Source organism: Prorops nasuta, unplaced genomic scaffold (assembly GCF_024137725.1).
Source record: "Prorops nasuta isolate Cenicafe-Biocafe unplaced genomic scaffold, Cenicafe_Pnas_1.2 PNAS00008, whole genome shotgun sequence".
NCBI classification, from domain to species: domain Eukaryota; kingdom Metazoa; phylum Arthropoda; class Insecta; order Hymenoptera; family Bethylidae; genus Prorops; species Prorops nasuta.
This window is the reverse complement of record NW_027116805.1, coordinates 5,280,280-5,306,764: the sequence shown is the minus strand read 5'-3', so window position 1 is coordinate 5,306,764 and position 26,485 is coordinate 5,280,280. Positions and strand designations below refer to the sequence as shown.

General features: G+C 45.9%; 1 protein-coding gene across 1 annotated transcript in view; it reads left to right on the top strand.

Annotated features, from left to right (window-relative positions):
• Positions 1 to 2,379: 2,379 nt before the first annotated feature.
• dachs (unconventional myosin-IXb-like dachs) overlaps positions 2,380 to 26,485 on the top strand; it is a 32,477-nt gene continuing 8,371 nt past the window's right edge. The window contains exon 1 of the mRNA XM_066730857.1: positions 2,380 to 2,752. Coding sequence (XP_066586954.1) covers positions 2,380 to 2,752 — 373 coding nt within the window. The remainder of the gene's footprint in view (positions 2,753 to 26,485) is intronic.

The window sequence follows — 26,485 nt, the reverse complement described above, 5'->3', positions numbered from 1 at the left end:
CCTCGCGAATCGCTCCGCTTCTTTCACTTTCCGCCAGTGGAGAACCCCGTTGGTGGACGGACGACAAAATTAATCCTGCCAACGAGACTCGCGCCGGGACTCTGCGCGAGGGGAACAAAGCGGAAGCTAACGGAGGGAACGGGTGTATTCGTGGACACAAAATTGCAGAAAATTCCAGTGCTTGGAATCACCGGAGCGCGAAACTCGTCCGCATCGCGGAAGCGCAAAATTGATGATTGGTTCCGATATATATAGCGTGGCTGTGCCTATACGAGAAGGAAACGGTCCGAGTGTGCGACGCTGGGATTCATCCAGAGCGATAAGAATAATAACGATAATGCGAAAATGAGGAAAGTCGCGGCGATCGACGCGGAATGAAAAATTGTTGCTTTTTCGCGCGAGATCGAGTTGCGAGGTCGGCGAATCGAACCATCTTGCGTCTTCGCGCGTCTCTTACATTTTTTTTCACGGGTTTCTGTTTATCTCCGAGTCGAGATGAGAGTTTTTCCGTTTTCTTTTACCCCCCGGAGAATGAAGACGTTATCTGGCCCGATGCAAGAAGAAGCTTCAGCTATCTGTATATCTTCCACTCGACGAGTTTCGCAGAAAGCGGGGCCATAAAAGCGACTCTACGATATTATTCCACGCATTATTCCCGTACGCTCGTGTATCATATTCGTGCAGGCACGCGTGATCCACTCTGCTTACCGGTATCTCTCCCCGTTCAACGCTCAAGTAGAAATAGCCGGCGACAGGTCTGATAAATTCACGTCCGACGAATTTAATGCGTATTAGCGAACGATAAATTTTAACCCCTCGATTCCCCCCTCCCCTCCTCCTGCATCTCTGTTCCTCGCCATTCCCCTTCCAATCTCCAACAAACAACCCCGGCTCTTCCACTGCAACTTCCTTCCATCCATCCCCACCCCCGTACCTCTGCAACGTATCTCCTTTAAACTTTCATCCCAATTCCCACAGCGACGATATTCTCTTCTAAGCTTTCTAAGCTCCTTCTGTCCCCACTAACCTTGTGATTTTATCAGATTACACACAGTTTCCACGCTCGATACGAGAATCGATACACCCCACCTGGCTTAGAAAGCATTTATGCTAAGCAAACTATCCTGTATCGTGCTCCCACCCGTACTCACTGCATCCTTAATGCCACGGATTCAACGACTACCCATCCAGAAATGATATTTTGATCCCGGAATTCCCACCGACGAATTACCCATCGTCTGTGTTGCAATCTATCGAACTCCCATCTGTTTACTGTCACTCACAAATATATATGTGTGTACGAAGAGTGGAAATTCCAAACTTTCTTTGCACCTTTTGTTTTGCTTTTTCTCAACAAAGTAATAAAACTATATATGCTGTTAAAAATGGTAAGGTTATATATTTGGGAATGCTGTAGACAATATTTTAATGAATTTTAATTAGTACACCACTCAGAAGGTATCGAAGGATATTAGCCTTGAGACACTTATGGAACTTATTTAAAAACAAATTTTAGTTTTTAAGAAATTGGCATTTGGAACGTTTGGATTTTCCACTCTTTATATGTACATATTATACAAATGAAATATTTTGGAAACAATGGCAGGAGGGAGAGTTTTGGATAAAGTTGAGATTTTTTCAAAGTTGGTCGTTTTATATAGTAATCAAGGCTGGACAAGACTGGGGCGAGAGGGAATTTTATTGGCAATCAAGCGCAATTAATTAGAGTCGATGTGCTCGCGTGCTGCGGTGATCCTTTCGCGAGCCGAATCCGTTGCTTGTTATTGCTAATTAATGCGCTAAGCCGGCCCTACATCGAGCAATGTTACTTGGTACGAGTCGTACAATTCGTTCCTGGAAGCCACAAAGTGGGCACTGGAGACTTCATTTTGAACGTTCGGATCGTTCCCGTTCGCCAGTGCAGAAGACCCCGAGCAAGTTTCATTAATTCCACAGAGTTCGTCCCGGTTTCCGCTATAAGCGACTATCCATAAATCTTCGTGGGAAAAAGTCGATTCTGCTAATGCTTCGCTAATTGGCTAAGAAGCGCCTCGATGCCTGAATGGGGCAAATTTTGATAAATAAGGTGGCGAACTACCAGCGATGGAAATTACGATAAGCGCGTCGCTGAGGGGTTTTATAAATTGACGAAGAGCATTCATGGATTTCAGGGGATGATGAGAAGCTGTCGGGGATGAAGAACGAGGAGAATAGCCGGAGGCGGGGCAGCGAGGGACCGGCGCGTTCTGGAAGATGCGAGGTATCCAGGATCGCCTTAAGGATTACCTACGGTCGGTAAAGAAGATTCCCACGCGCGTCGTACAAGAAATCGCGAGATTGGTACTTCTCTCCCGAGTCTCCGTTGATTCTCTCATCGAGATGCGCTCGTTGACGTGTCTGCTGAGGCCCCAGGATCTGGCGGACGGCCCCCGGGGCTTCAACATGTGCATCGGACGGCCCAGGATCCCGGGGAGCCGCGCCAGCAGCGAGAACTCCGTGGAAAAATCGGAGAACCAGTCGGAAATGGACGGTACGCTTCTGCCGGACGAAACCTACGAGGAGAGATCGTCGTCCTCGAGGCGGAGCTCCGGTGGCTTTGTGGACCTGGCGGAAGTCGAGGCTGCCCTAACGGTCTTCCGGAAGTGCGACGACTTCCTCAAGAGAAACGGCATCCGACCCGAATTCTTCTGCAGGCACCAGGAGCGTCTGGCTCTGCAGACTTGGCTGATTCAGAGGTCCAAAATTTGCTCCGGTGAGTCTCCCTTCAAAAGATTCTATATAATTAAAATCTATATTTAATGACATTCGTGTATAATTAACGATAGTAGCTGAGTAAGGAATAAAAAGGTTAAGTCGATTGCGTAAACAACCAGGGATTTCCTCTGTATTAGCTGTTTATAATGAGTTTCTCCGTGGACGTATTAATTTCCTGGATTGTCGAATGCTCTGATTAATATCGACGACTGTCAGTTGTGGTGTGGAGTTGCTTCGCGGTTTATCCCTCCCCCCCCCCCCTCCTCCCTCCCCACTCTCTCTCTCTCTCTCTCTCTCTCTCAGGATATCTCCAAACCGGAAGTTTTGCAACTCCGGAGCTTCAGCGGTATTATACTCGCTGTACTATGTTTGTATGCACGTGTGTATGTGTGTGTGTGCACTCGCCACGTTCGACGCTTTAGTTTAAGAGCAAGCAACTATATCATCACGAAGGAATGCTCGGGGCAAAGTTAACGCAGCGAGGAATTAGTTGGATTTCGCCGGAATCCAACGTCCACGAGACACTAATATTCCAAAAAGCTCCGACATATCCTGCTTCTTCCCACTTTTGCCACACTTTTCCATCAGCGAGCGCGTCCTCTCTCTCTCTCTCTCTCTCTCTATATATATATATATATATACTCGAAATGCGTACACTTGTATATATACACGCAAACATTATACAGAGCGTAACGGCTTTACGTCCCATTCGCAGCGCACTTCGCCAAACGATCAAAATCGAGCGGAAACCTTTTTACAAGACTGCGAGCGTCGCGCGTTGGAATTTTCAGTTTTTTAATTTTGCACGAAAGCTCGAAACACGACTCCCCTTTCTTTCCCTTCCGATGAACAATCTCGACTACGCGATTTGTTTCTTTTCACATCCGCTTCACTTTTGGTGAAAGCTCGAAAGCTCAACGAGCGAAGCACGGACCGACGGAAAAACGGAGAAAAGCACACGTAAACACGCGCAGAGACAGACGCGCGGTGTATAAAAATAAACACACCTATGGAGAGGCAGTCTGTGTGAATGCGAGTGTGTGTGTGTTTGTGTGTGTGTGCATAAAGATGTAAAAGTGGAAGTACACGTATTTCCAGCGGAGATTTTTAGGTGGAAGAAAAGCTCGATAGGAGGGAGAGAGAGAGAGAGAGAGAGAGAGAAGCTTGCGACTCGCGCTAGCTTTTCGCACGAGCGCGTCTGTTTTCTTTGTAAATGGAAACGCAGCGGAAGGACGGCAATGGACTCGAATAAATCCAAAGACGAAGTCGAGTTTTGCCCCCTTGGAATTTTCTTGTGGCCGGATTTGCATTTCCAGCAAGCAGATAACACCCCTGCACCATCAGCCCAGCCCAACACAAATTTACCTCTCTTCATTTATTTCCTGAACAAATTCAACTCCACTCCCTTCTCTCCTAATGAATTTTACCAATCACCAAATTATTTCCCGCCTTAATCTTTATCCCCGCGACGAAACAAATTTCTTCCCCCTATTTTATTCATCCTCTCAACACGCTCTCTTTTTATTCGACCATCGCCGAAAGATTTTTTTCGATTCCAACAACCCTCCGCTATTTCTCCCGGATATAGATAACGTCCCAGATAATTACTCGATTCCCTTTCTTACGAGTCCCGACTGGAAGATTCGTGCTGCCTTATCGACCGTGGTAATCATAGTAAGCGTGATTTACGTCCCGCGAGAGAATCGTATCGATCCGCTCTCCACGATAAATAGACACAATTATTTCCACCCTCATTATATACACATATATATATATATAGAGATTTTTGTTATATCGGCGAAACAATTTTGCGAAAATTTCGCCACTATTTCTTTCGTAGAATCTTCATTATAACTGAGACAGACTGCGGGGTTTGAAACGAGCCGAAGAAATAAGAGGAAGCTAATTCGGTAACGTTTAGGATGCTGGGGGAGCGCGAACTAATTAAGTCCAACGGCGCGTGAAACGATAATTATGTGCATGGTGGGGGTGAGCCAAGGTGGAAATTAGAATTGATATTCGCTATGATCACGCGCTCGGAGTTTTATTATTAAGGTGACGTTTAGTCCGGTGCATCAAGGGATTTTTTCCGGATAAATAAATTATTCTGGTCGCGTATCCTGCAGAGACAGGAGGTTTAAAGCTGCCACGTATATGCCGCGTATTATAGTCATATTGTATATAGCACACACGTACCAGCCACTACTAGCCTATATTCCTCTTTTGCTTTCACGTCCTCATCCTCCCCCCTCCACCACCCAAAAATATTCGTCTCTGGCTTTTTCCCCCTTGAAATCCCTCATACCCCTCCCCCCCCCTATCCTTTTTCACTCCTTCTATCCATTCTCCCATCCTCTACCCCTTTTTCCCCAACCTAAACCCTCTCCCCACCTTCTTTTTCCAGCCTCGAATTTGCTATCCTCGAGATAGCGACTATATCGCGAAACCGTTGCCTGGGTAACTCGTGCATACCATTATCCTTCCACCTTTTTTTCCACGCTTTATCCATAAGTCGATGGGAGAAAATAAAGCTTGGACCAGCGTAGCTCTATGTAGAATTTTTCACGTGTCACTGTTCAGACTTATCGAAGAAAAATCACCAGTTTTCTCACACTCTTCATTTTTCCGCTTTGTTTTTATTCTTACCAAAAATGCATTCGCTAATCAACGAGTTTCTTGCACTGTGCAAGAGGAGTCTTCTTCCATCAGCCCCAATAGTTCTCGCAATTTAATATACTGGCAAAACTCGACGAATGGATTTTATCAACTCCCCCCCTCCCCCCCCCCCCAGTTTTTTTCATAGACAAGTTTTTCGCACGTTGCAAATTTTTTTCAGCCAACGATAAGGTGCGAGAGGTTACGAGCGATCGAGAGATTTCCATTATCGAGGGACTGTGAGAATTTGCAAACTGCTCATCGTGGTAAAGGGCTGAAGGGCACGAGTAACCATGGTAGGGGGATAGCGCGTGGCACAAATCGCTGTAAAGCCACGATACCGTGACGAAAGCTCCGTTTTACCGGCTGAACAAGCTGGGTCAATGGGTGAAGCCCGATTCGGCCAATCACTTTTGTCCAACATTAACTGTTACAAAAGCTGATACAAAAGCACCGACGCTGAAAACCTCCTCTCTCACCATTATACCATTGTTCGTTGAAACTCTTTAAATCGTCCTTTTGTTTTTGCAAAATTTTCTGCCCATCGACGAATTACATGAATTTATGTGGTCTTCATTTTTTTATTCAAATTGCACCACCAGCCAAGCAAGTTTTGCCACAAGAGTAATGATGCCAGAACCTTCCTCACTCTTCCCTGTATCATTTATTATTAAAATGGGTTTGTCAAAATTAAACATTCGCACTTGCAAAATTTTCAACCAATCGACAAATTAAATTTATTTATCGTCTTCATTTGTTTACACTCATTGTAATACAAACTATTCAATTATCGTGACAACAGCCTTGTTACCAATACTCTCCTTCCTTACCACACAATAATATTCATTATTGAAACTCTTGAAACGCTCGTTTCGCATTTGCAAAATTTTCTGCCAAACGACGAATTGCATTTATTTACAGTCTTTATTTTCACATTCTTATTGTAGTACGAGCTATTCAAACATCGTGACAAATGTTACGATATCAAAACCCTCCTCACTCTCCCCTACATCATTTATTATTGAAATGTAGATTATATTGAAATTTAACTTTAGCGCTCGCAAAATTTTCTGCGTATCGACGAATTAAATTAATTTATTGTCTTCATTTGTTTACGCCCATTGTAATACAAGCTATTCAATTATCGTGACAAGAGCCCTGCTACCAAAACCCTCCCTCCTTACCACAATATAGTTCACTATCGAAGCTCCTGAAATTAACATTTTGCGTTTGAAAATTTTTTTGCCATATTCACCGCGAACAACATTTATTTATCTATTCCCCAAGGGAATGGCAAACTGGAAATTGACTGCATTTTTTGTTATGTTCAGTGCAGCACGCATCAAGGATAAAGAAAGGGCTCTCATTGGTTTCTGAACGGAGAAAGAGTAGGAAGGGAAGGGGGGGGGGAGTAGTGGTAGTAGGGAAGATATTCAACTATCGCGATAAATCTAGAGGCAGCCTAATTAACTGGCGATCCTCTGGCATAATGGCGGACTCATTATCGTTGGCCAACTAATTACGCGAATAGTACAGAGCCTCGTTCCCTCCGATCGCCTGTTTCACCTTATAGTATACCTCCACACCTTTTCTTCCTTCGATAGCTCCGCATTAAGTACACTCGACGAATTCATTCTCTCCTTGGAGACAATCCGAGGAATAAACTTCTCGAATTAATCGAACAAGTTTCTTTTCTCCAAGAAATTTGTCGATTCGGTTCACGAGAGATGTAAAACTCTCTTCTCTCGGTCGTGGTAGAATATTATCGTTGAGTAATTTCCATTTCATTTGATATGTAGTTAATAGGGATTAGGGTCTTGTTACGTCAGCTTGACCAGGTGTTGTTGGGTTGTTGGTGGGGGAAGAAAGAAGGGGGGGGGGGGAGTAGGGTGGAATTTTATCGGGATTTATTAGCCGCGAGAAATCGAATGGGGTTCGTAATGACCAAGGCATTACTAATGGGGCGCGAGGAGGGCAAAAAAGGCGGAACTGGCTGCCAACGCAACAACAACGCTCTCTCTCTCTCTCTCTCTCTCTCTCTTCCCGCTCCCCCCTCCTTGTTCCTTTCTCTTTCTGTAATGCAAAAGCGAACAAAACGCCGTCAGGTGTTGCTCCCATAAATCACCTTGTATACGTACCACCTTCCTTCTTTCCTTTTCCCTCTCAGCCCCTCTACCCATCCCCCCCCCCCTCTCGTCCCTTCCTTCGATCTTTGCCGCGTGTTGTCGTCCACTCTCGCGCAGTTCTCAGACGATCATTTTGATAAATAAAACCTTGGCCGGATGTGCCCAGCCACCGTCACTTCGTAAATCTTGCAACGAGCACGTGCCTCCCGGCTAATCGTCCTTCAATTTTTCTCCCCCTCCTCTTCTTTTCCTACTTTTTACTCTCAAACAAATGACTTCTTTTGAAGTACCTGTGTATCGCATTGGAGGTACGGTTGCAAGAAACAGGGATACACAGAGAGGGAGAGAGAGAGAGAATAGAAGAAGGTGGCTAATAGGATGCACGGAATTCCGTTCTGCCAGGAAATGAAATAGTTTGGTAGATCGATGCTTTGATCTTAGTATCCATCCTGCATCAATCGTAGCGTGAGACTCGCAAGGGGTTGGAAGGGGTTAGCCGTAGAGGGCGGCGTTGCATTAATTACTCGGCAGCAACAATGGCGCAATAATTAACAATTACGTGCTTTGATAATTATATACCTCGCTACTGAGTTATCGTCTACGGGCTCTCTAGTACAGATGTATTTACGCCAGCATATTCATCGTGGTACGCCGCAATACCCCTTCACCACCCCTTCCCCCACCCGCTACCGTTCACCTCATCCACTACCCTCTTCAACCCCTTGGAGAACCCACGCCTTCCATCCAATCGATGTATATGCAACGGGGAAACCTCTGCTTCTAATTATGCTACAATTGTTCCACTTTCTATAGACATATTGGCCACTAAGTTATATCCAACCCTTTCCTCGGCAACCCTGGATAACGGAAGGAACAAAATTATATAACGACTGTTCCAACCTCGTTGATGCAGGAATTTTTCACCAGTGAATAATATATATATATATATATAGATAAATTTATAGGGTAGGTGGATAGAGACAGATTGGTTCGTGCAACCGATCGAGGGTGGCTCGATTCGGTCAACTGCAATTCGACGTATTTTCATTGACCAGGTGAGTGCGTAGTTATGGCTATATAACGTCAGTGTGCAAGTGCAAAGCCAACCACTTCTCGTTGCGAGAGAGGCAAATCGTGGGGTGGAGATTACTGTTAAATGACACCCCGAAGGGGACGTTCGCCAAGCTCGTTTAACATAAATTTGCATCAGCCACTTTTTGCCACCGAAGCTTCCGTCTGAAAACAAAACTCTGCCTCCGTCGTCTAATTCTATAAATTAAAAAACAACTGGATGCTTTCTCCGATCAACGAAACAGCGAACGATGAAGATCCAGCTTTATATATATATATATATATGTAGAATAATAATAATAATTTTCTGGAGAGAGTCGGAGTGAGAATTTTGGAGAAAGCACCGGTTGGACCCGTGGTTTAATCGACGATTAAGGGGAGAATCGATGAACAACGCCTTAAATTAAATTATGAAAGCGTTTATCGTGAAACGGTCCGTGGAGGGTTAATGGAGTTTCCGGGCAAATCGAAGGCGTCGATCGATCATCGTTTCTAATTGATTCATCCGTCAATTAGCGACGGTCAACGTGCGTGAGAGGGTACCTTCTAGCTCCGGCAAGATTGCAAAGGGGGGGGGGAGGCAAAAAGCAGCGAGGTGTACGATACTATAGGAAGCCTCTTGGTGAATTTAATTAAAGCTGCAGGGTGTACAAGTCGATACAGGAGCAGGTGCTACGTGCAAAAACCGTCCAACCGACACGTTCCTTCTCCACTTGCGATTCGACAATTTTCTCACTCTCCTCCCCCCTCCTCAAGAAATATCCACGAGCCACCGTCGTTCGTTTAACAATATACGTATAATAAAAATTGCGCAATATCGTGTATAGAAAATTGAAAGGTTTTCCAAGAGCTCGCTGGAGGAATAGGATGTACGTAGTGAGAGCGGTATAGGTTATTTGGTGCGGGAGCCGTTGAGATTCTAAGCAGGTGTGATAAGTGTTCGCTTTAAATGAAGGAAAGATGGCCGTGGTGAGGGAGGGTTGTAGAGAGAGAGAGAGAGAGAGACGGGGGGGGGGGGGAGGCCATTAATTCCGAGATGTGTTTCGGCGAAGATAGCCGGGAGCGATTGGAGCTTATCGCAAGCTGCGCTTGCGGTCTCCGCACGAGTCACGCTCGGATCCTCCACTTCCGGTGCGAAAGCACAGCTTATCTCAGCCAGAAGACGAGCTGCTCGCGGAAAATCGCGTTCGTGCAAACCAGAGTCCTCTCCTCTCCACTTCCCTCGCCCCCTACCTCATCCTCAAATGATTTTTTACGACGTGTAACCGAAATCTCTCCTCGGCTACTCTCTCGACGTGAAATTTTCTCCACCACCCCTACTACCCCCACCCCTCCCCTAGCTCAGCCGAAGAATGCCTGATGTTTTACGACGGAGATCCTTGTCTACGTAGCCTGGTCCTGCGAATTTTCCATAGCCCCTTGAGAAACTTTACGTTTCAACCTTAACCGTCATCGTTAACCTTAAATTTTAACGCCGGCTAAAATTTAACGCTCCACTCGAACCTCCGTATAATTCGGATTAAGAATGATAAAAATATTTATTCTCGTCTATATAGCGCTTACTCCTCCGGGTTATAAAACATGAAAATAGTAGCCATGATTTTCCACAATTGTCCCAATAAAACCGCTTTTCATCGAGCAAACAAATATCTCAGGATGATAATTTCATGACCGTTCTCGTATAATAACAATAAAGCACGATTACTATTCCCCGATGAGGCTCGCAGGTGCATTTAACTCAATCTGATTAGCCGGCGCGTATACTACGTGTGCATTTAATACGATTAAACCACAGTAATAAACTCAATTAAAGGTGTAGTGTAGACTTTTCACTCTTAACACTCGACATTAATTTCCAATCCCGTGCGCCATTTGTGTGTGTGTGTGTTCATTATAGATATATAGCAGAGATTCAATTTCCGGTATCCAGTTTCATCGTAGGTTTCTTCCTAACTAGTTTGGTCGGAGGGCACCGAATAGGGATAGCGGGGGAAGAGGAGAAGGGGGTAGTAAGAGTTTTACTCAATTTTGATACAAAGTCCCGAAGGACGCTAAATACGATCCCGGTGGCGGGAAGTTCGTTGTTGGCGTTCGGTTATAAATCACTATCACAATGTAACACGTTCTTGACCACCGTGGCTGGTTAACTAAACCTATACGAGTACCTTTTTCCTTCCCCTCGTTCGCCTCCAACGCCTCTCTCTCCCTCTCTTACCCCCACCCCTCCTCCTCCTGCCCCTTTCCCAACAACCAAACCACTCGTAGCCACTATCAGATCGGTAGCGCCTCGTTACTGCACCACACACCGCCGTCCTTTTAATCGATTCGGAATTACGCGCTAAAAGCACCTTTAAACCACCTTAAAACTCTCGAAACACAAAAAGCCTTCGCGCTTATCTCGCGAATCTATCTGCACGATTCGATGGAGACAAAAATAATAATGGCCTTTTTTTCTCCCTATATGTTGGCAGGAATGCCAAACGAATATAAAAGCACTGATAAAAGCTCTCGACTCGATTTATCCGCTCGGTCGAATACTGAAAAGTCGTGGGTCCGGTTTCGTGGAGAGGAAAAAGTAAACTATCACCCTACCCTCTCCCCCTCCTCTTACCCCTGCTTCTGTACACTCGGTCTTATTCTTCAACGAGGCACGGTTATCTTGTGGCTCGATGCTAACTTTCGGTTCGTAATCTTCCAGCGTAAAATGCATTTTGATCCAATTCGGATTATTGAAAATTGATTTCGAGTCGTGAGAGAGGGTGATATTTTTCTTGTGTGGAAAATCAGGGAGAAATATGAAGAGGGAAAGAGAGAGAGAGAGAGGTTAGGTTTGCCGAGGACCTCAGAGAAGCTGCAGGATTCCGCAGAGTAGAACGAGGAATTCGAGTGGGCACGAGATGAAGGAATTCATCACTCTCCGAATGTCCCTGGCATTCGACTATATATATATATATATTTCTCCTTCTCCCCGTCATCATAGTCCGCCATCGTATCCCTCTTTCTCCGCAAGAGCCCAATGGCCAGAATCGCCCGAGCAAAAAGCAAAAGTCCAGCTGCTGCCTCTGGAATTGTTTCTAATTTCACGAGATTTTCTTATTCTACCGAATTTCCAACCCCTGTGAAATTTTATTTTTCCAATTCTCTCCGAGTTGTGCTTCGAGTCTTCCTTATGTGTGTGTTTTTTTTTTATCAAAATTGATCAAGCGAGCCAACGGGAGAAAATAATTGAATAGAGAGGTCGAGGAGGTTAAAGGGTAGATTCAGGGAGGGGGGGGGGGTGGAATGGATAAAAATAGTTGACCGAGCAGTGAAATATTTTTGCGGTTATCTGGAAAGCCTCGGATATAAGTGGTGGGAAGGGGGATAGTCCGGTGAATGATTTTTTTATCCCTTCCGCACACACAACCTGTATCCTCGATATCCCTTCATCCCCTCCCCCCTCCCATTATAGATTCGAGCCGCGATCCCCGCCGATTTACTCGGAGAGCTTGAATGGTAATTTTATTGGATCGTTTCTTCTCTCCGGTCCCCGATTCGCCAGATATTGTTAAGGAAATAAGATTTTCATTTAGTTAGGGTCTTGCCATGCTTCTTGCCGCATCCGTCGAGCTCGCTCTCCGCCAGACTGGGAAATAAATCGCGTAATTATTTTAATCGAACGGAGAATCCTCGTTGCACGAAATTAGTGCAGGGAAAACCTTGCAGCGTGCGCGATCCTGCGCGTTCTCCTTTTTTTTCCGTCTCTCTCGGTTTCTTGCCCGGTCGAGAAAAACTATATATATATAAAAGATGCAGAATGTTTTCTTTCATGCATGGGAATAATTTTTTATCCGTAGTATAGGTTATTGGGAGGAGTCGGGGGAAAATAAAAAGCAGGCCGAGAGACGAGCGAGGGGTCGTTAACCCTGTCATAATTTTTTTCCCGATCCTCCAGTTCCTTTTCTCGAATCCGTAGGATATCCACACCGCGCTTGACCCGGTTTTAGCAAGCCAGGCGTTTCCTGGTTTAATGGGGCCGCGATCTCGCCGACAGAGGGCCCCGAAATCGTCGCGGACCCTCCGACTGGTCCATCCGTCACTCGTTGACAAGCCGCCGATGCCTTTTTCTACCTCAACGTCCCCCTTTCAAACATTTCCCACTCTCCGTGCAAGCCCCGATCCGATAAAAAATCCTTCAATGTTATATCCCCCCCCCCCCCCCACCTCCCTTCCCCCCTCGTAAATCCTGTTCCTCTCTTCCACCACCGGTTACGATACACACCGGCACAAACCCACGAGAGAATAATTTTCATTCTCCGCAGCTGCAATTAACTAGAGATCCGATAATTTTTCCACCGTTGCGTCATAATTTCTTCAGCGCGAAATCTTGAAAGATTTTTCGGCTGGGAAAAATGGGATTCTTCGGGGGAAACGAATAAGCGAGTGAAAAAAAATCCAGATAAGATTACCGGTTGGGGCGAGCTGGTTTAATTAAATTATATATTATGTAAGCACACCAAAGTGAATAAGGGATTTTCGTGGTTGAAATTGAATTAAAACAATATTTCACTGATGATTCTGCTCTATGTACATCTTTTTTTTTTCATACAAAAATATATATGCTCGTGGATGTGGAAAATGAGGAGGGGGGAGGGAGGCGAAGAAAAATAAGTTTCTGATATAAAGTGGTCGGATCGCGAGGGTTGTCCATATTGGTTTGCTGGCTTGTACGGGATAATGGTCGAGCCGGGAGAGAGAGAGAGAGAGAGAGAGAGAGAGAGAGAGAGAGAGAGGAAAAGGGTCCCATTCCGGGTAAATGGGTCGTTGCTGGTTCTCTCGAGTTATCAGCTGATAACGCCACGGGGATTGGTGGTGGGGATTGTTAATCCAGTTTACCGGGCCTCTGCTCCCACCCCCATGAAACTTTGGCTAATTAGAATACCCCCGTGGTTGTGTGTATATTCCCGACTGCCTCCTTCCACAAGATCGCGTTAAGTTCGTGTAAGTTATGCTTCGTTACCTCCTTGCACACGGGGAGGGGAAGACCATCGAAAATCTTGAATATTTACGAGCCAGCTGTGTTCCTATAAAGATAAGCTCGCCTCCGTGTCCCGCGACTTTATACTTCTTCCTAAAACTGATTTCGCCACTCTAAAGCCTGCCTTTTAATTGCTGGGACGAGATTTATGTCCTCGACGAATTTTCGCTATTCCACAGAATTCCTCGCTAAATTAGGCTGTTTGCAAATGCAAGCAGACTGGAAAATCAGAGCGGCACTGGGGCTGGCTCGGAGGGAAATTTCTAAAATTATATGCCGTTTAATAAATGATGGGACTGGCGAAAATTGATAAATTGGAAGATTTCTGAAATTCCACAATTTTATGTTTACACCGGGAGCTATATGAATTCATAAATTTCCTTCAAAGGAATTCTAAATCCCGGAGAAGAATCTCTAGCCCCGGACTTAATCCTTCTTTATGGGACAAATATTCTGGATAAGTTGCGCGCTTTGCTCGCTCGTACTTGACCCAGCATTGTATGGACCAATTTCGAGTAAATATATATCACGACTTGCATCACCCTGAATTACCCCGTATACATGTCAGATCGTAGTACCTACGCTCATTACAGCTGGTCACGACTGGTCTGATCCCTTTAATCGAAGGTTAAATCGTGCCGCGTTCATTCTTCAGCTTTCTCTATGTTATTATCAACGCTCGAACTTGATAAATCATTCAAAACTCTAGGACATTTTTCTATAGTTTTCAAATTTTCAGATCATCACAGTCCATTATTTATTCTTGTAATTTGCAAAATTTGAATTTGCACAGTAATTTTTTTTTTATTAATTATCAACGTCAAAATTTGACCATCGGTTGGTAAGGTAGATTTGCCTTTTACTCAGGACCGGTAGACGGTCGACAATAATGGGACTTGTAAGGCCCCGACACTCAGTCGATAAAACAGGTTTTCAATATGGCAGATCGCCGGTAGATCTCGTTAGTAACGCCGGTCAGACCCAGGTATGAAGAGTTTGCTATTTTATCGACGAGAGTTAGCTCGAGCGGAGTATAGTTTTGGGCCCAGTGCTACAGGCACTTGCTGACTGTACTCGACTTGTTTCGTCGCACTATAGCCGAGCGAAACCGGTTTTATCGCGGGGCGTCGCCGACCGATCTCCGACGGAGATTTGAATTTCTTCGCAGAGGCCAGATCCTCTTCCCCCTCCCCCCTCCTCCCATCAACATCCTTCATCGAGCCGTCCTCCCGTTCTTCCCTTTACTCTTGAACTCTCCCAAGACCCAAAATCGAGAAACCTTATTCCTATTAAGCATTGACAAACAATTCTCTCCTTTCACCACCACATCCTTAATACATATCTATACGTCATTGTTTTATTTCGTCAAGTGAACACCGAGCTCTTATCACTCGTACGAATTCGTCACACACGTACGTGAAATAATAAAATATTATTATGGACGAGTTTGTGCGGGAGAGACGAATGCATTAGGGCCTTGCCTCACGCGCGGGTCCGGTGGCGATTTATCCAGCTAGTTGCGCAATGCATTCCCTTCGACATATTATCGCCACGCGATGTGCAAAGCCGCAGAAAAAAAAGGAGAAAAAGTTCGGTACACGCGAGCACGAGGAAATATCGGATATCGCCCCATTTAACGTTCACTCAAGCTTATTCACGAGGGCCGGGAGAAAAGGGGACGAGAAAAACGATCTTTGACCCCCTAACACTTCTTCTCCACTGTTTTTATATTTTTATTCGATTGATACGCTTGATTCCCATTGATCCCATTCCCCGTCATTCGTGTTTAACATATTTGTTAAATTGTTTGACATTTTAATATTACTAGAATAAAGCAAGTTTAAAGTTTTGTCTCTATATAGGTTATTCGAGCTTTCGTGACAATAATGTGCTGTACTCGCAATAATAATTAGTACTAGGTGTGGATTAAAATGGCAAATTCATTCTATCGAGAAGATCTGTCGGTCAATTATATATGTATGTATGTATATACGAGGAGAGCTGCTATTGACTCGGTGTTCATTCAACTCCCAAGCAATTATTTCGGCAATTACGCGCAACGCGAGCGTACAGGGGGGTTTCGGTAGGTTTTGAAGAATTTTATACGACAGGTGTTGGTTGGTAGTCGAAGATCAAACTGGGAGGGCTGACCGGCGTACTTTCCGAGCACGCACTCGTTAATCAGTCGAGCAGTGCGCTAAGGGATCCTTCCCGCGAGTAATTGCCCCCTGCAAAATACCCACTGCGACTTGCATGCATGCTCTGACCACGTGATCAACCGTATAAGATCCGAATAATTTCATTCGGCGCGAGAGACCTTTCGGTGTCGAGAGGAGCAATTTTTATCAAGAGCTTTAAAATCGTCTTAAAAGCCATATTCGTGCTATATGATATAGAAACGGTGGAATTTGGTTGGTCGATTAAAAACAAAGGAATAGGATTATGAGTGATTATTGGAGGTCTCTCTCGCGTTGTAAATCGTAGATGAGGACCGAAAGCAGTGCTGCGAGTTGAAGTCACGTGGTGTCGTGGAGGAGAGAGGGGTATTCACGGTGGTCGTCGGCCCCAGTTCCCCCACTACCGCGACCGAGCTACGAAGGGCCTCGGGGGCCTCCCGATCGGAGTCGTTCGGCTCGCCTCGGCTAGTGTAGAAAAGGATAGCTATCTGTCTATCCAGAGAAGACCCCGTGCACGATCGGTTAAGTTCGGCGCGACTCGGATACGTATACAGACCCAACTCGGTCGTCAGAAAGGGACAGGTGTATACTTTTACTTCTGTTTCGCTACTGGGACTCCTCGGCTGAGTTCGGAAATCTTCGGATTGATGCTGGGTCCGCTTTGAGTATCGACGAGCGAGCGAGCGAGCGAGCGAGCGAGAGAGAGAGAGAGAGAGAGAGAGAAATCTCTCCGGTCACCAACGATGCTGTATTGTTTACGATGGGCCAAACAGCCATCTTGGATTCCTCTTGAGACCGTGGATCAAAATTATAAGGCGGAACGCACCACTAAGTTCCCGTTGGGCCCACTACTCTTCTCTCCTCGTTTTTTCCTCCTTCTTTTCTCAATCCACTTCAAGTTGCGTTTGCACTGGTCACTTATCGCTACGCATCTGTGTCAAACGTATTTATCGACTGTTTTGGGAGCGAATAATAAGGCCCCCGCGACAAGTGTCATTTTGTCACGGGCCCAAAATTCCTTTCGCCGACTCTTGCCCCGCTCCATCGACCTTGGCAACTTCGATCGATCTATCAGATTTACAAAACTTGCATATATTTATGTCAAAATAATGAAGAAAATTGTCGTTTAATGGGAAGCCACGTTGAATAATACCGAATCGAGGAAGATTGCCGTGGTCCCAGGGCTCTGAAATTTCGTAAAGAGTGTGCGTTGGTTGGAGTGGGGGCGAGAAAGAGAAGTGGGGAGGGAGGATGGAAATAATGCACCTGCAGAGCGCGACGTTCGCTTTTGCATCTCTCCGGGAAGTCGAGCGAAGTTCCGTTTCTTCCAGCTGGCGAAGCTCCCTTGCAGGAGTCCCGGACGGAATTCAGCGTGAATTCTCCCGATTCCCGCCGGTTAATCGGAGATATTCCGGGGGATACGGGAGACTCGTTGTTAAAGCACAATGCTATTTCCCGTCCATTAACTTAAGTGTACTTGCCGCCTCGGAGGGGCATAAATCATCGCGAACGAGCAACGATAGAGATAACGAGCGTCTAACAATGATGCCGCGCTTGTTCGGCCAGGCTGTTATTATCTCTACGCATCGGGACCTTTGCCGAAAGGAACGGCACTGCGGAAAATGGAAAACCATCGTGGACCAATAGAATCGCCTCGTGACGTCACTGTAATATCAGAAACAAGCCTCTATATACACATAACAAATTTCGTATAGACCCAATTTATTCCTCCAACGACCCACGCTTTATTGTCATAATTTTTCGTATTCTATACTGTAAACACTGCGAAGAAGGTAGGTAAATACGAAGTTTCGTCATTGAAATGGTCGGCTCTTAGCAGCGAGGAGGTCAGATAATGGTGAGTCTAGGGCTTCAGCCATTTTTCCTCGACATTCAGGGACCGGTGGTGTAGAGATGGTGCTGGCGAAGCAAGAGAGAGAGAGAGAGAGAGAGGGGGGGGGGGAGTCACGAATGGAGGGAAATAGAAAGACGGAGAGTCGAGAGCTCGATAGACGGATAGAGAGAAACAGTTAGAGATTCTCCGAGAGATGTATGGTGAGAAGAGGATTGGTAAGGGGAGGGAGGTAGGAGGGAGGGAGCAAAGCAAGAACGAAAAAGAAGAAAAATTAAGAGAGAAGTTTCTTGTGTCGGTGGAGGAATAGGTGAGAGGGGGAGGGGGCAGTGAGAGAGGCAGAGGGTGGGGGTATCCCTACTCCCCCCACGGAGGATATCCTGGTGCCCCGTTCCTCCTAACTGTTCGGGGCCTCTGCTCTCACCTGAGGCCAGCGGCCAGACCCGAGTTAGCTCGAAGCCACCTTACGAGAGATAGGACCCAAGCTCGGTTTCCAGCTCGAACCAACAATGACGCCCAGTTCAGCGCGGTCGTCCGTCCTTTTGCCACCGTCAGCCCACAAACTCCTCTCCCTAACGTTCTCACTCCCCCTCTCTCCCTTCGAAACAAAATCAGCCAAACATCGCGGGAAAAATACTCATCGACCTTGAAGAAACTCTTTCGTTTTCTCTCGAATCTCAATCTCCAGGCTCGAAGGACCCTCGTCCTTCGATCGTTATCTCCTTTATCCTCCTCCTCCCCCACCCCTCCCCCTTTTAATCTGAATTTTACCGATCGCTCCGTATCCCGAAAAATCGAAAGTGGAATCCGCTGGAATTTTTGCTTCCTCGTCGGTATTTTTAACGTTGGTTTTCGTCGTTTTATGAGTAAATCGATCGGTTCCTCGGGTCCTGATGTCCCGTGGATATTGGTGAGGCGTGCACTTTAGCAGCAGGTGTATTCTACAGGCAGGATTATACATATACACTCTGAATCGTGTTTGGGTGAAATGTGCTGGACGAACGTTCCTCAGTCCTGATCCTGCGGGATGGATGAACATGTGCGAGTGCGGTGAGGAGCGTGTTGAGGACACGAGGAACAAGCTCCTGGGGAAGGATGACGCTGATCAGTGATTGAGAGACTCGAAGCTTCCGGTGATATTATCCTACTTAGGAATCGTGGTTCGAGCTTGGTCGTGGAAAATTCTGGGCGAGATCGAGCCTCGAGCACCTGAGATGGCCACCCTCGGCCTCTCCAAGGTTTTCATACTGGACAAATACTTCACGGAACTGCAAAAGTTCTGGGAGACCGAGAAGAAACTCCAAGGTACAGTCCCTGTCATTCGAAACTACCATCGAGCACTCCTTTTATCCCACAAATCAGAAATATTTTGCAATTTTCTAACGAGCTTTTCTCTTTCCAATTTTCCAAGTTTCCTAATAACGAGACGTTGGAAAATTCTACCGGAATATGCCTCGTAGGGCCGATCAAAAAACGTGCAAAACTCGCTCTGATTGAATATTGAGAAAAAACATTCACCTAACCACTCTGGCGATTGGATGTGCTTATACGTCGTGTTTAATTAGATCATTATTGATCCTAGTCACCGCGACTACTTGATCCATGCATGGAAAGTTGGTTTTTCATCTCGTTTGGACGGTGCTTGTTTGTACACGGAACAAACCATCGCATACACATGGAAATATTTCATTTGCTTCATTCCATACGTTCAAAAGTATTTTTACGATTAAATCAACAGGAATGAGATTGATTAAATCTATGTACGAAGAGCTCGTTGAAGAGACAGGAACAAGCAGGAACGAGGTGATGGATTTTTCGAAAAAATGCAGAGTAAAATTGATGGGCGAACGATTGTTCGGGTTAAATTTAAAGCAGATTTTGTGAAAAAGTATAACAAGTCGTTTCATAAAGGAAAGCACGTAAGATTTCCCATCGCGATCATGAGCTTAATGAAACGCGTAATCTTCCCCTTGACGGGTTTATCTGCTTGCCCGGTATTTTTTAAATCTCCAGCAGCTTCATTTTCATTCGCCATGGATTTTTAATTTACTGGAAGAAAAAGGAAGGAAGGGTTGTTTAAAGAGGTGAGGTGGAGGAGGAAGAAGAAGAAGGAGACGAGAATCGTGAATATATTTTCATGCAAACGAGCTTGCGCACATTTTTATATTTAGATTGTTAAGCTTTAACTAGTTCAGCGTTTCGGTGGGGGGTATTCGAGATCAAGAGGGACAGGGGATGCAGGGTGAAATAGCTGCGCAGCCCTGTCTCCAGGAAACGAAGATTTGCAAGCGGCCAGTTGCGGCGAAACTTGCACGTTCTAATGCAAAATTCTTTCTGCTCTTTTTTGTTGCGAAAAAAAGCTTTATTCTTATTTTCTGCCCAGCTCCCGTGCTCTTTACCACGTTATCCCTGCCTTGTCCACCCTGTTGTTAATTCCAGAATTCATCTCGTATATGCAAATCTTCAGCAGCACGAACCTCTTGGCAAAAGAAACATAATTTCTCCACTGCTCGATTAATCGCATCATCTACTTTATATTCATTAATCGATAATAGAGACATTTGGTTTAGTTGTTTAAACGAATAATTATTTCATAAATGGAACGGTCATTATTTGCCGAGCAAATTGTATGTTTTGGTAAATAATCCGGAAGCACTATTTAATAAACGGCAATCCGATTATAATTAAAAAGAGGGATTTATTCAATGAACGAAAAATCTGATTAAATTAGCGTAAAGAGTCTGTGCTTTAATGATTTTAAAATAAAGGTAAAAGTATTTTGCTGTTAAAATCCGAGATGTTACATCGAATGGAGCTTCGATCGAATCGACGACGAGTTACACGAGGTATATTAAGTTAATAACCAAGTCCGCTGGATTACGAGTTAATTTTTGTTCTGGTCGAAATATAGGCACTAGTAACCGAAGCCAGGGGATGTCAGTGACACATGACATTCGATACGCGTCACCGCGGGCATCGAAATCCGTCGGGGAACTTTCAGAAACAGCTGACATCCCCCCACCCTCTGCCTGCATAGTCGTGCACGACTCCCTCTACAGAGAAAATCCATCACTCCATAAGAGTTATCGCTCCTCTCGATTAAACTTTCATAATTTTCCAATTTCTTTCCAAGGATTTTTAGGGAAATTCAGCTCTGGTGATTAATTATGGGATTGGTAGAGAATCGGGGTAATTCGGAAGGGTTGAAACACGCGAATCCGGCAGCTGTCGCGTTTATTATTGAAGTAGCTCGCTGCTGCCCGGACCCCGGAGACTCGTAAGTCTCGAAAACGAGAGATAAATCCTCCACGGAGAAATCCTCTTTGCTGATTTCCGTTATTAAGTAACCCTAAAGCGCGAACGGTGCGTAGTATAATCCATCTCCTTCCTTACCCGAGAAAATTCAAAATTTATGGATACCTCGAACGGGAGAGGCTCGTCGATATCGCGTATAGTTTTGCTCGGGGATCGCCTTAATGCTCGGTCGGTAAAACAGAGCAGTTCGCTCGAGAAGAGCAATAAGCAATCGCATCGCTCGTTCGCGAGAGAGAGAGAGAGAGAGAGTTTTGCGCGTGGTTTTAGCAGAGGCGAGAGTGTTCTATCGTTTGCACAGCGTCGCGATATTTTCGCGAGAAAAGGCGAGAGGGTAAAATGTATAGCGTTTTGTTTCGAGTTGCCGGAGCTTTAAATCGGCTGACCCAGATCGGTAAGTTCGCGAAACAAATTCGTTGTTATTGCGAAGTGGATCTGGTCGGAGAGACTTTCTTGAGGCTGCGGGATTTACACGGGGCAACGGCCTAAGCGAGTGTGCATCCACTTTAGACCCGACTCTGCAGCTCGCGCGCAGCCATGGGCGGACCGCCAGCGCACACACACACACACACACACACACAGAAGCACGTGTACACAACACGTACACCGCGGAATACCTGCGACGCAGAATTTCTTGGCGAACTTTAAACGGCGTCCACAACCAGATCGATTATTGACCCATGATAAATTGATTCGCGCCCTCCTATCTGGGTTTTGCCCTCTGAATTTTGTATAATTTTATTACCCCCTTTAAATCATCCCTCCCAATCGTTGCTGAATAATTCAACGCAACGAGTTTTTCAATTATTGAAACTTCTAATGCGCTTTGAATATTAGCCAAATCGATTATTACACTCTGCTCAACAGTGACCACATTTATCAGTCTACCCCAATCATAGATTATTTTATCGAGCGTTTTCCATATTACCCTGCACACACGATCATTGTATTATTCTCGCTGACCTCCATCTCTTTTTTGTTATCATTATTTTATTCGACGTTTCAAACCGCTCGTAAATTATATAATCGCCTGGCTTCCAAATATTCCAATTTAAATTCGATAAAAGGTAGCTTGCGCTTTTCGAAAATTTGATTAATCGCGCTTACGTAATTATTCTCACGTAGTAATGGCAATTTGATATGCACGATTCGCCGGGGGAAAAAAGACTTTCATATTTATCGATGGCGATTTATAATGTTTCCTCAACCCCCCCCCCCCCCCCGTCTCTCCCTCCCTCCAGAGATAGAAATCTTTTAATTAGTCACGCGGTAGATTATAATGAGCTATTTGAAATTCGAACACGCCCGAGGAATTTCCGCGAGGTGTCAAGGCGAAATTCCGCAAGGCTTTTTTATTATTTTCCCACTTCCCCTTGTTATATTTAGCAGCATGGGGAGCGCAGTGTGTTTGCTGCACATTAGCATAGATCAGATTTTTATCGGGCATATTCAAAATCTTCGCTATTTCTCGGGACTCGCCGCAGTTATTACCTCGATACTTCCTGGTGTGATAGGGACTCTCTCGGCCAGGCGCAAGGTCGTTACGGTTATTGCTTTTGCCGACGTTACGCGTGTAAGAGTGTTTCGAGCCAACTGGCACCGTGAGAAAGCCATGCAGCTCCCTAAAAAACAGCCAGGATTTTTCAGCCATCGGTCCTCCTCTTTTCCTTCCAGCGCGTAAAATCTCGCAGGATTTCTCGATCCCAGCGAAAGAGGGGATTTTTTTTCTCTCGCTTCAACGTTGGGCCAAAGGAGGAAAATGTCCAAATGAATTCCGGAATTATCTCGTTTGTGGAATAAAGGCTTTAATTTAGAGAAGGAGCTGGGAGTTTCTCATGTCAGTGTGCAGGGGTCTTAAGGTTCGGGGATTAACCCGCATGTGATTAAAATCCGAGGTTTTGTTGCTTGCGCGAGTCCTCGCCATTCTTTTCTACGGTTCTCTTGCCCTTTTCCTCATTTTTTTCACTCGACGAGGAGCGAGGGGACGATAGTGGGGGGAGGCAGGGGAGAAGGAGGAGGCGGGGAAGTTTCGGTCTCGGTTTCGGTTTCGCTCAAAAGGTCAGGCAAACGGATATACCGAGATATACACACACATTATATTCCTGCAGGCTCGTTCGCGTTTCGTTTCGAGTGTTTTCTCGGAAGATTCGATTTTCAAGGATCCTGACGGTTTGCGTGAGAGTAGGCCTAGTCCTAATCCCGTCAACTGTGAAATTCGTTCCTTTTATCCTTTCCACAATGCCATGCAATAACGAAACAGTCGTTTATTCGCTTCTTTCGGGATTCCAACGTTAATGGTCATTCCTGTTTCTTTTTTTTTCCACACGGTCATTGCGTTCGGTTATTCCCATTTTTCTACCTACTCTTACTCCTCCCCCCCCCCCCTGCTCTTTCGATTCGCCGGAGTATCGGAACGTACAGCCGAGAGATAAGGAGAGGAACGAATTAATTCTCGTGGCAGAAGCGTCGAATTCCATTGCGCGTGCCACTCTCGGCACAAATGCAATGGAGAAGGATCGATTAAGAAAAGTCTGGCGGTTCTCCAATGTTATGCCGGGCCTGAAGTTAAAACGCGATCCGGCTAATTGCGCTCTTTCGAAATTTAACTCGTGATTAGAGCCAATGCCCACCGTTCTCAATTAACGGTACTCCATCGACCGACGATCGCTCAGCCGTCTGTTTTCATTACGGGACAGCCCGACGATCTTACGTATTGCCTTGGAAGCTTCATTTTTTTCGATTACGTGCAAAAAATTTCTCACTGGGGTGAAAGAAGGGGGTTAAAGGGTCAACGGAAGCGAATTTGTCGTGGAGATAAAAGGAAGGCTGACGTTGGTTTGCTTGTGGTTAGATGTGGGAGAGTCTCTCTCTCTCTTTCTCTCTCTCTCTCTCTCTTGTGGTGTCTCACATGGTGCGCGAGAAAATAACGTTGGGGGGACGAAAGCGGTAAAGCGATTTAAAAGGGTGACGCAGGTGGTGGGGGGAGAGAAGGGAAGAGTGGATGGAAGGAATATGGTAAGAATAAAAGGACAGCAGACGAACGAAAAAGGATGCTGGATCAGGTATACGCACAGCGGGCAGGTCCTACTTACCCAGGAATTAAACTGAGCGATGCCGAGGCTGAGCAGGTACCACCCCCCGTCCCCCTCCAACACACACGGAGACACCTCACCTAACTATACTCTCTTTCCCTCTTTCTATACTCACCTCGCTCCTCCCCCTAGCAGCAGAAACAGGTTCGCTTTCGTCCTCTTCTCACGACCGCGCGCGAGCCTTTCTACGCTTAATTCGAGCTAACTTCACCGTCAACCTGCCCCTCCAACCTCCCCCCACCCTCGACCACGATTCACCCAGAGCTCACCTCGTTTCACCACGCTGCTCGATCGTTCCTTCGAAAACTCGTACGAATCGCAAACTTGCGTTTTCTCGCGCTTTCCTCCTATAATCTTTTAACCCCCCCCCCTCTCCTTGTCCTCCCCTCATCCATCCTTATCATCCTTTTAAGCAGAAACAGGTCTGTAATCGAGAACCAACCGCGATAGAAAACTCGCGCTATACTTAAACTCCAATTGGAATCGCTCGATTTAATTTGGCGTATCAATCGGCACTGCGTTATGACGAGCGGCTATTAATTAGCATGCACGGATCGTTCGGCCGAGCCCGAGCAAATGCTCGCGTTTAATTATAAGCCCGTCGCTCATCACGGCCATGATCCGTCGCTAATTTTATTTTGACGTTGAACGGAAACAATCGCACGCCCAGGGAAACGTGTATGGTGGTTTTTTTTTATCCAACATCACTGTTTATTTTATGGCACAAACGGGAATAAGAGAGCGGCTTGTTTCAAAAGTCCGGAATCTGCCGTAGGCTTGCGATCCGGGCCTCCTTTGTAATTCGAGACTCGAAGCGGAAGGCTCATCGTTCTGGGAAATCGATTTTCGACTGGTTCTTCCAGCTCGAGCGCCGCTCGTTGATTGCAAGCGCCGATATGACTGTACGGCCAATCCAGACACGTCCCGCAAAGTCCCTCTGCTTGCATTTCCGCGTTTCCATTTATAAATCACCCGTGCGACTATGTCGCTCGCGATGAACGCGATCCGAATTTATGCGTCCCCATTATCCTCGCGTGCGTGTCGCACGGGGCTCAATATTGTCGCCGGATGGTCGATCTACGTTTCTTGGCCGACTGTTTGGCTCGTGAAAAAGCTGGGAGATATAATTGCTCCAAGCTTGCTCCAAGTATTGCCCAATATTTCCCCAACGCTTGCCCCATACTGGCGCGATACTTGCCCGAGCCTTGGAACGTACGTGTTTCCATAGCGCAACCACTTGGCGCGAATATTTCCTTGCTGCTGGACCAATATTGCTCCAATACCTGGGCCAATATTTCCCCATACCGTCTCGCGATAAGCCCCGCAAGCACCATCGTTGCAGCTCGCGCACGACGCTTCCCACTTCGGCGCGAATGCGCCATCTACCAGACATATCGCGCGTTAGCAGCTTTGTATATTTTGCATTATGCAACGGGCATCCTCTATGCGCTTCCAGAATTCGAATTTTAAGAGCGACCTTATACCCGGCCGATGCAATGTTTCCCATGAATTCCCAAGATCCGCTCGAGAGTAAATTTACTCTCGTTAAAAAGTCAGGCGGAAACTTATATCGATTCCTATCGGTTTCTCGGAGGAAATTTATAATTATCGCGCCGGGGAAAGATTTTGGTCGAGCCGGTAAAAGAGAGTCGTGAGATGAATTTAATGATTTTCTTTTTCTCGCCGGGCTGCGCTGCTGGCCCTCGAGGTGATTTTATCGCGGGTGGAGAGGGAAAAGCATTATATCCGATCAAGTGTCGCGATAGTGGTTTCAGCTGGAGCCAGTGTAACGGATAATCGAAAGTATCTCGATCGTTTCGCGGTTTATCGTGCAGTGTGCACAGGGGCTGCCGGCCGGAAGATGAATGAAAATGACCGCCTGTGCCGGCTCATGAATGAGAGAGGGAGCCCACGGATTCTTCGGTATCGTGATTTTCGCGTGCTCTATCGTAAATCGTCAGCCCCCAAGCACCCGATTATTTTCCACTCCGAACATCCCACCTTTCCCCCTTCTCGCCTATACATATACCTACGACCTCTCTCGCTCTCTCTCTCTCTCTCTCTCTCTCTCTCTCTCTGCACACAATTCTCCGGCCACCCTTTTCCACCGAGGATCATTTTTTCCACTCACGTTCACGGACACCAAATTATTTTGCAAAAACACAACGCTGAAGGAGAGATCCACCTGCGCACGCTTAACAGTAAACGATCCTCCGATCGGAAATTCTTCATATTATTATTATTACCCTGTGTATATATATACGTACGTGTCAAACGAGAAAGGATAAGAGAGTTTATTCGTGCAATTGTGCAAGGCTGTCAGATATTTCATCATCGACAAGTGGAAAGTAGAGCTGGCACATCTGAACGGTTCGAGGGGATATCGAATCCTTGCTTGCGTTTTAGCCGTTCCGAGTCCCGTTAATCCT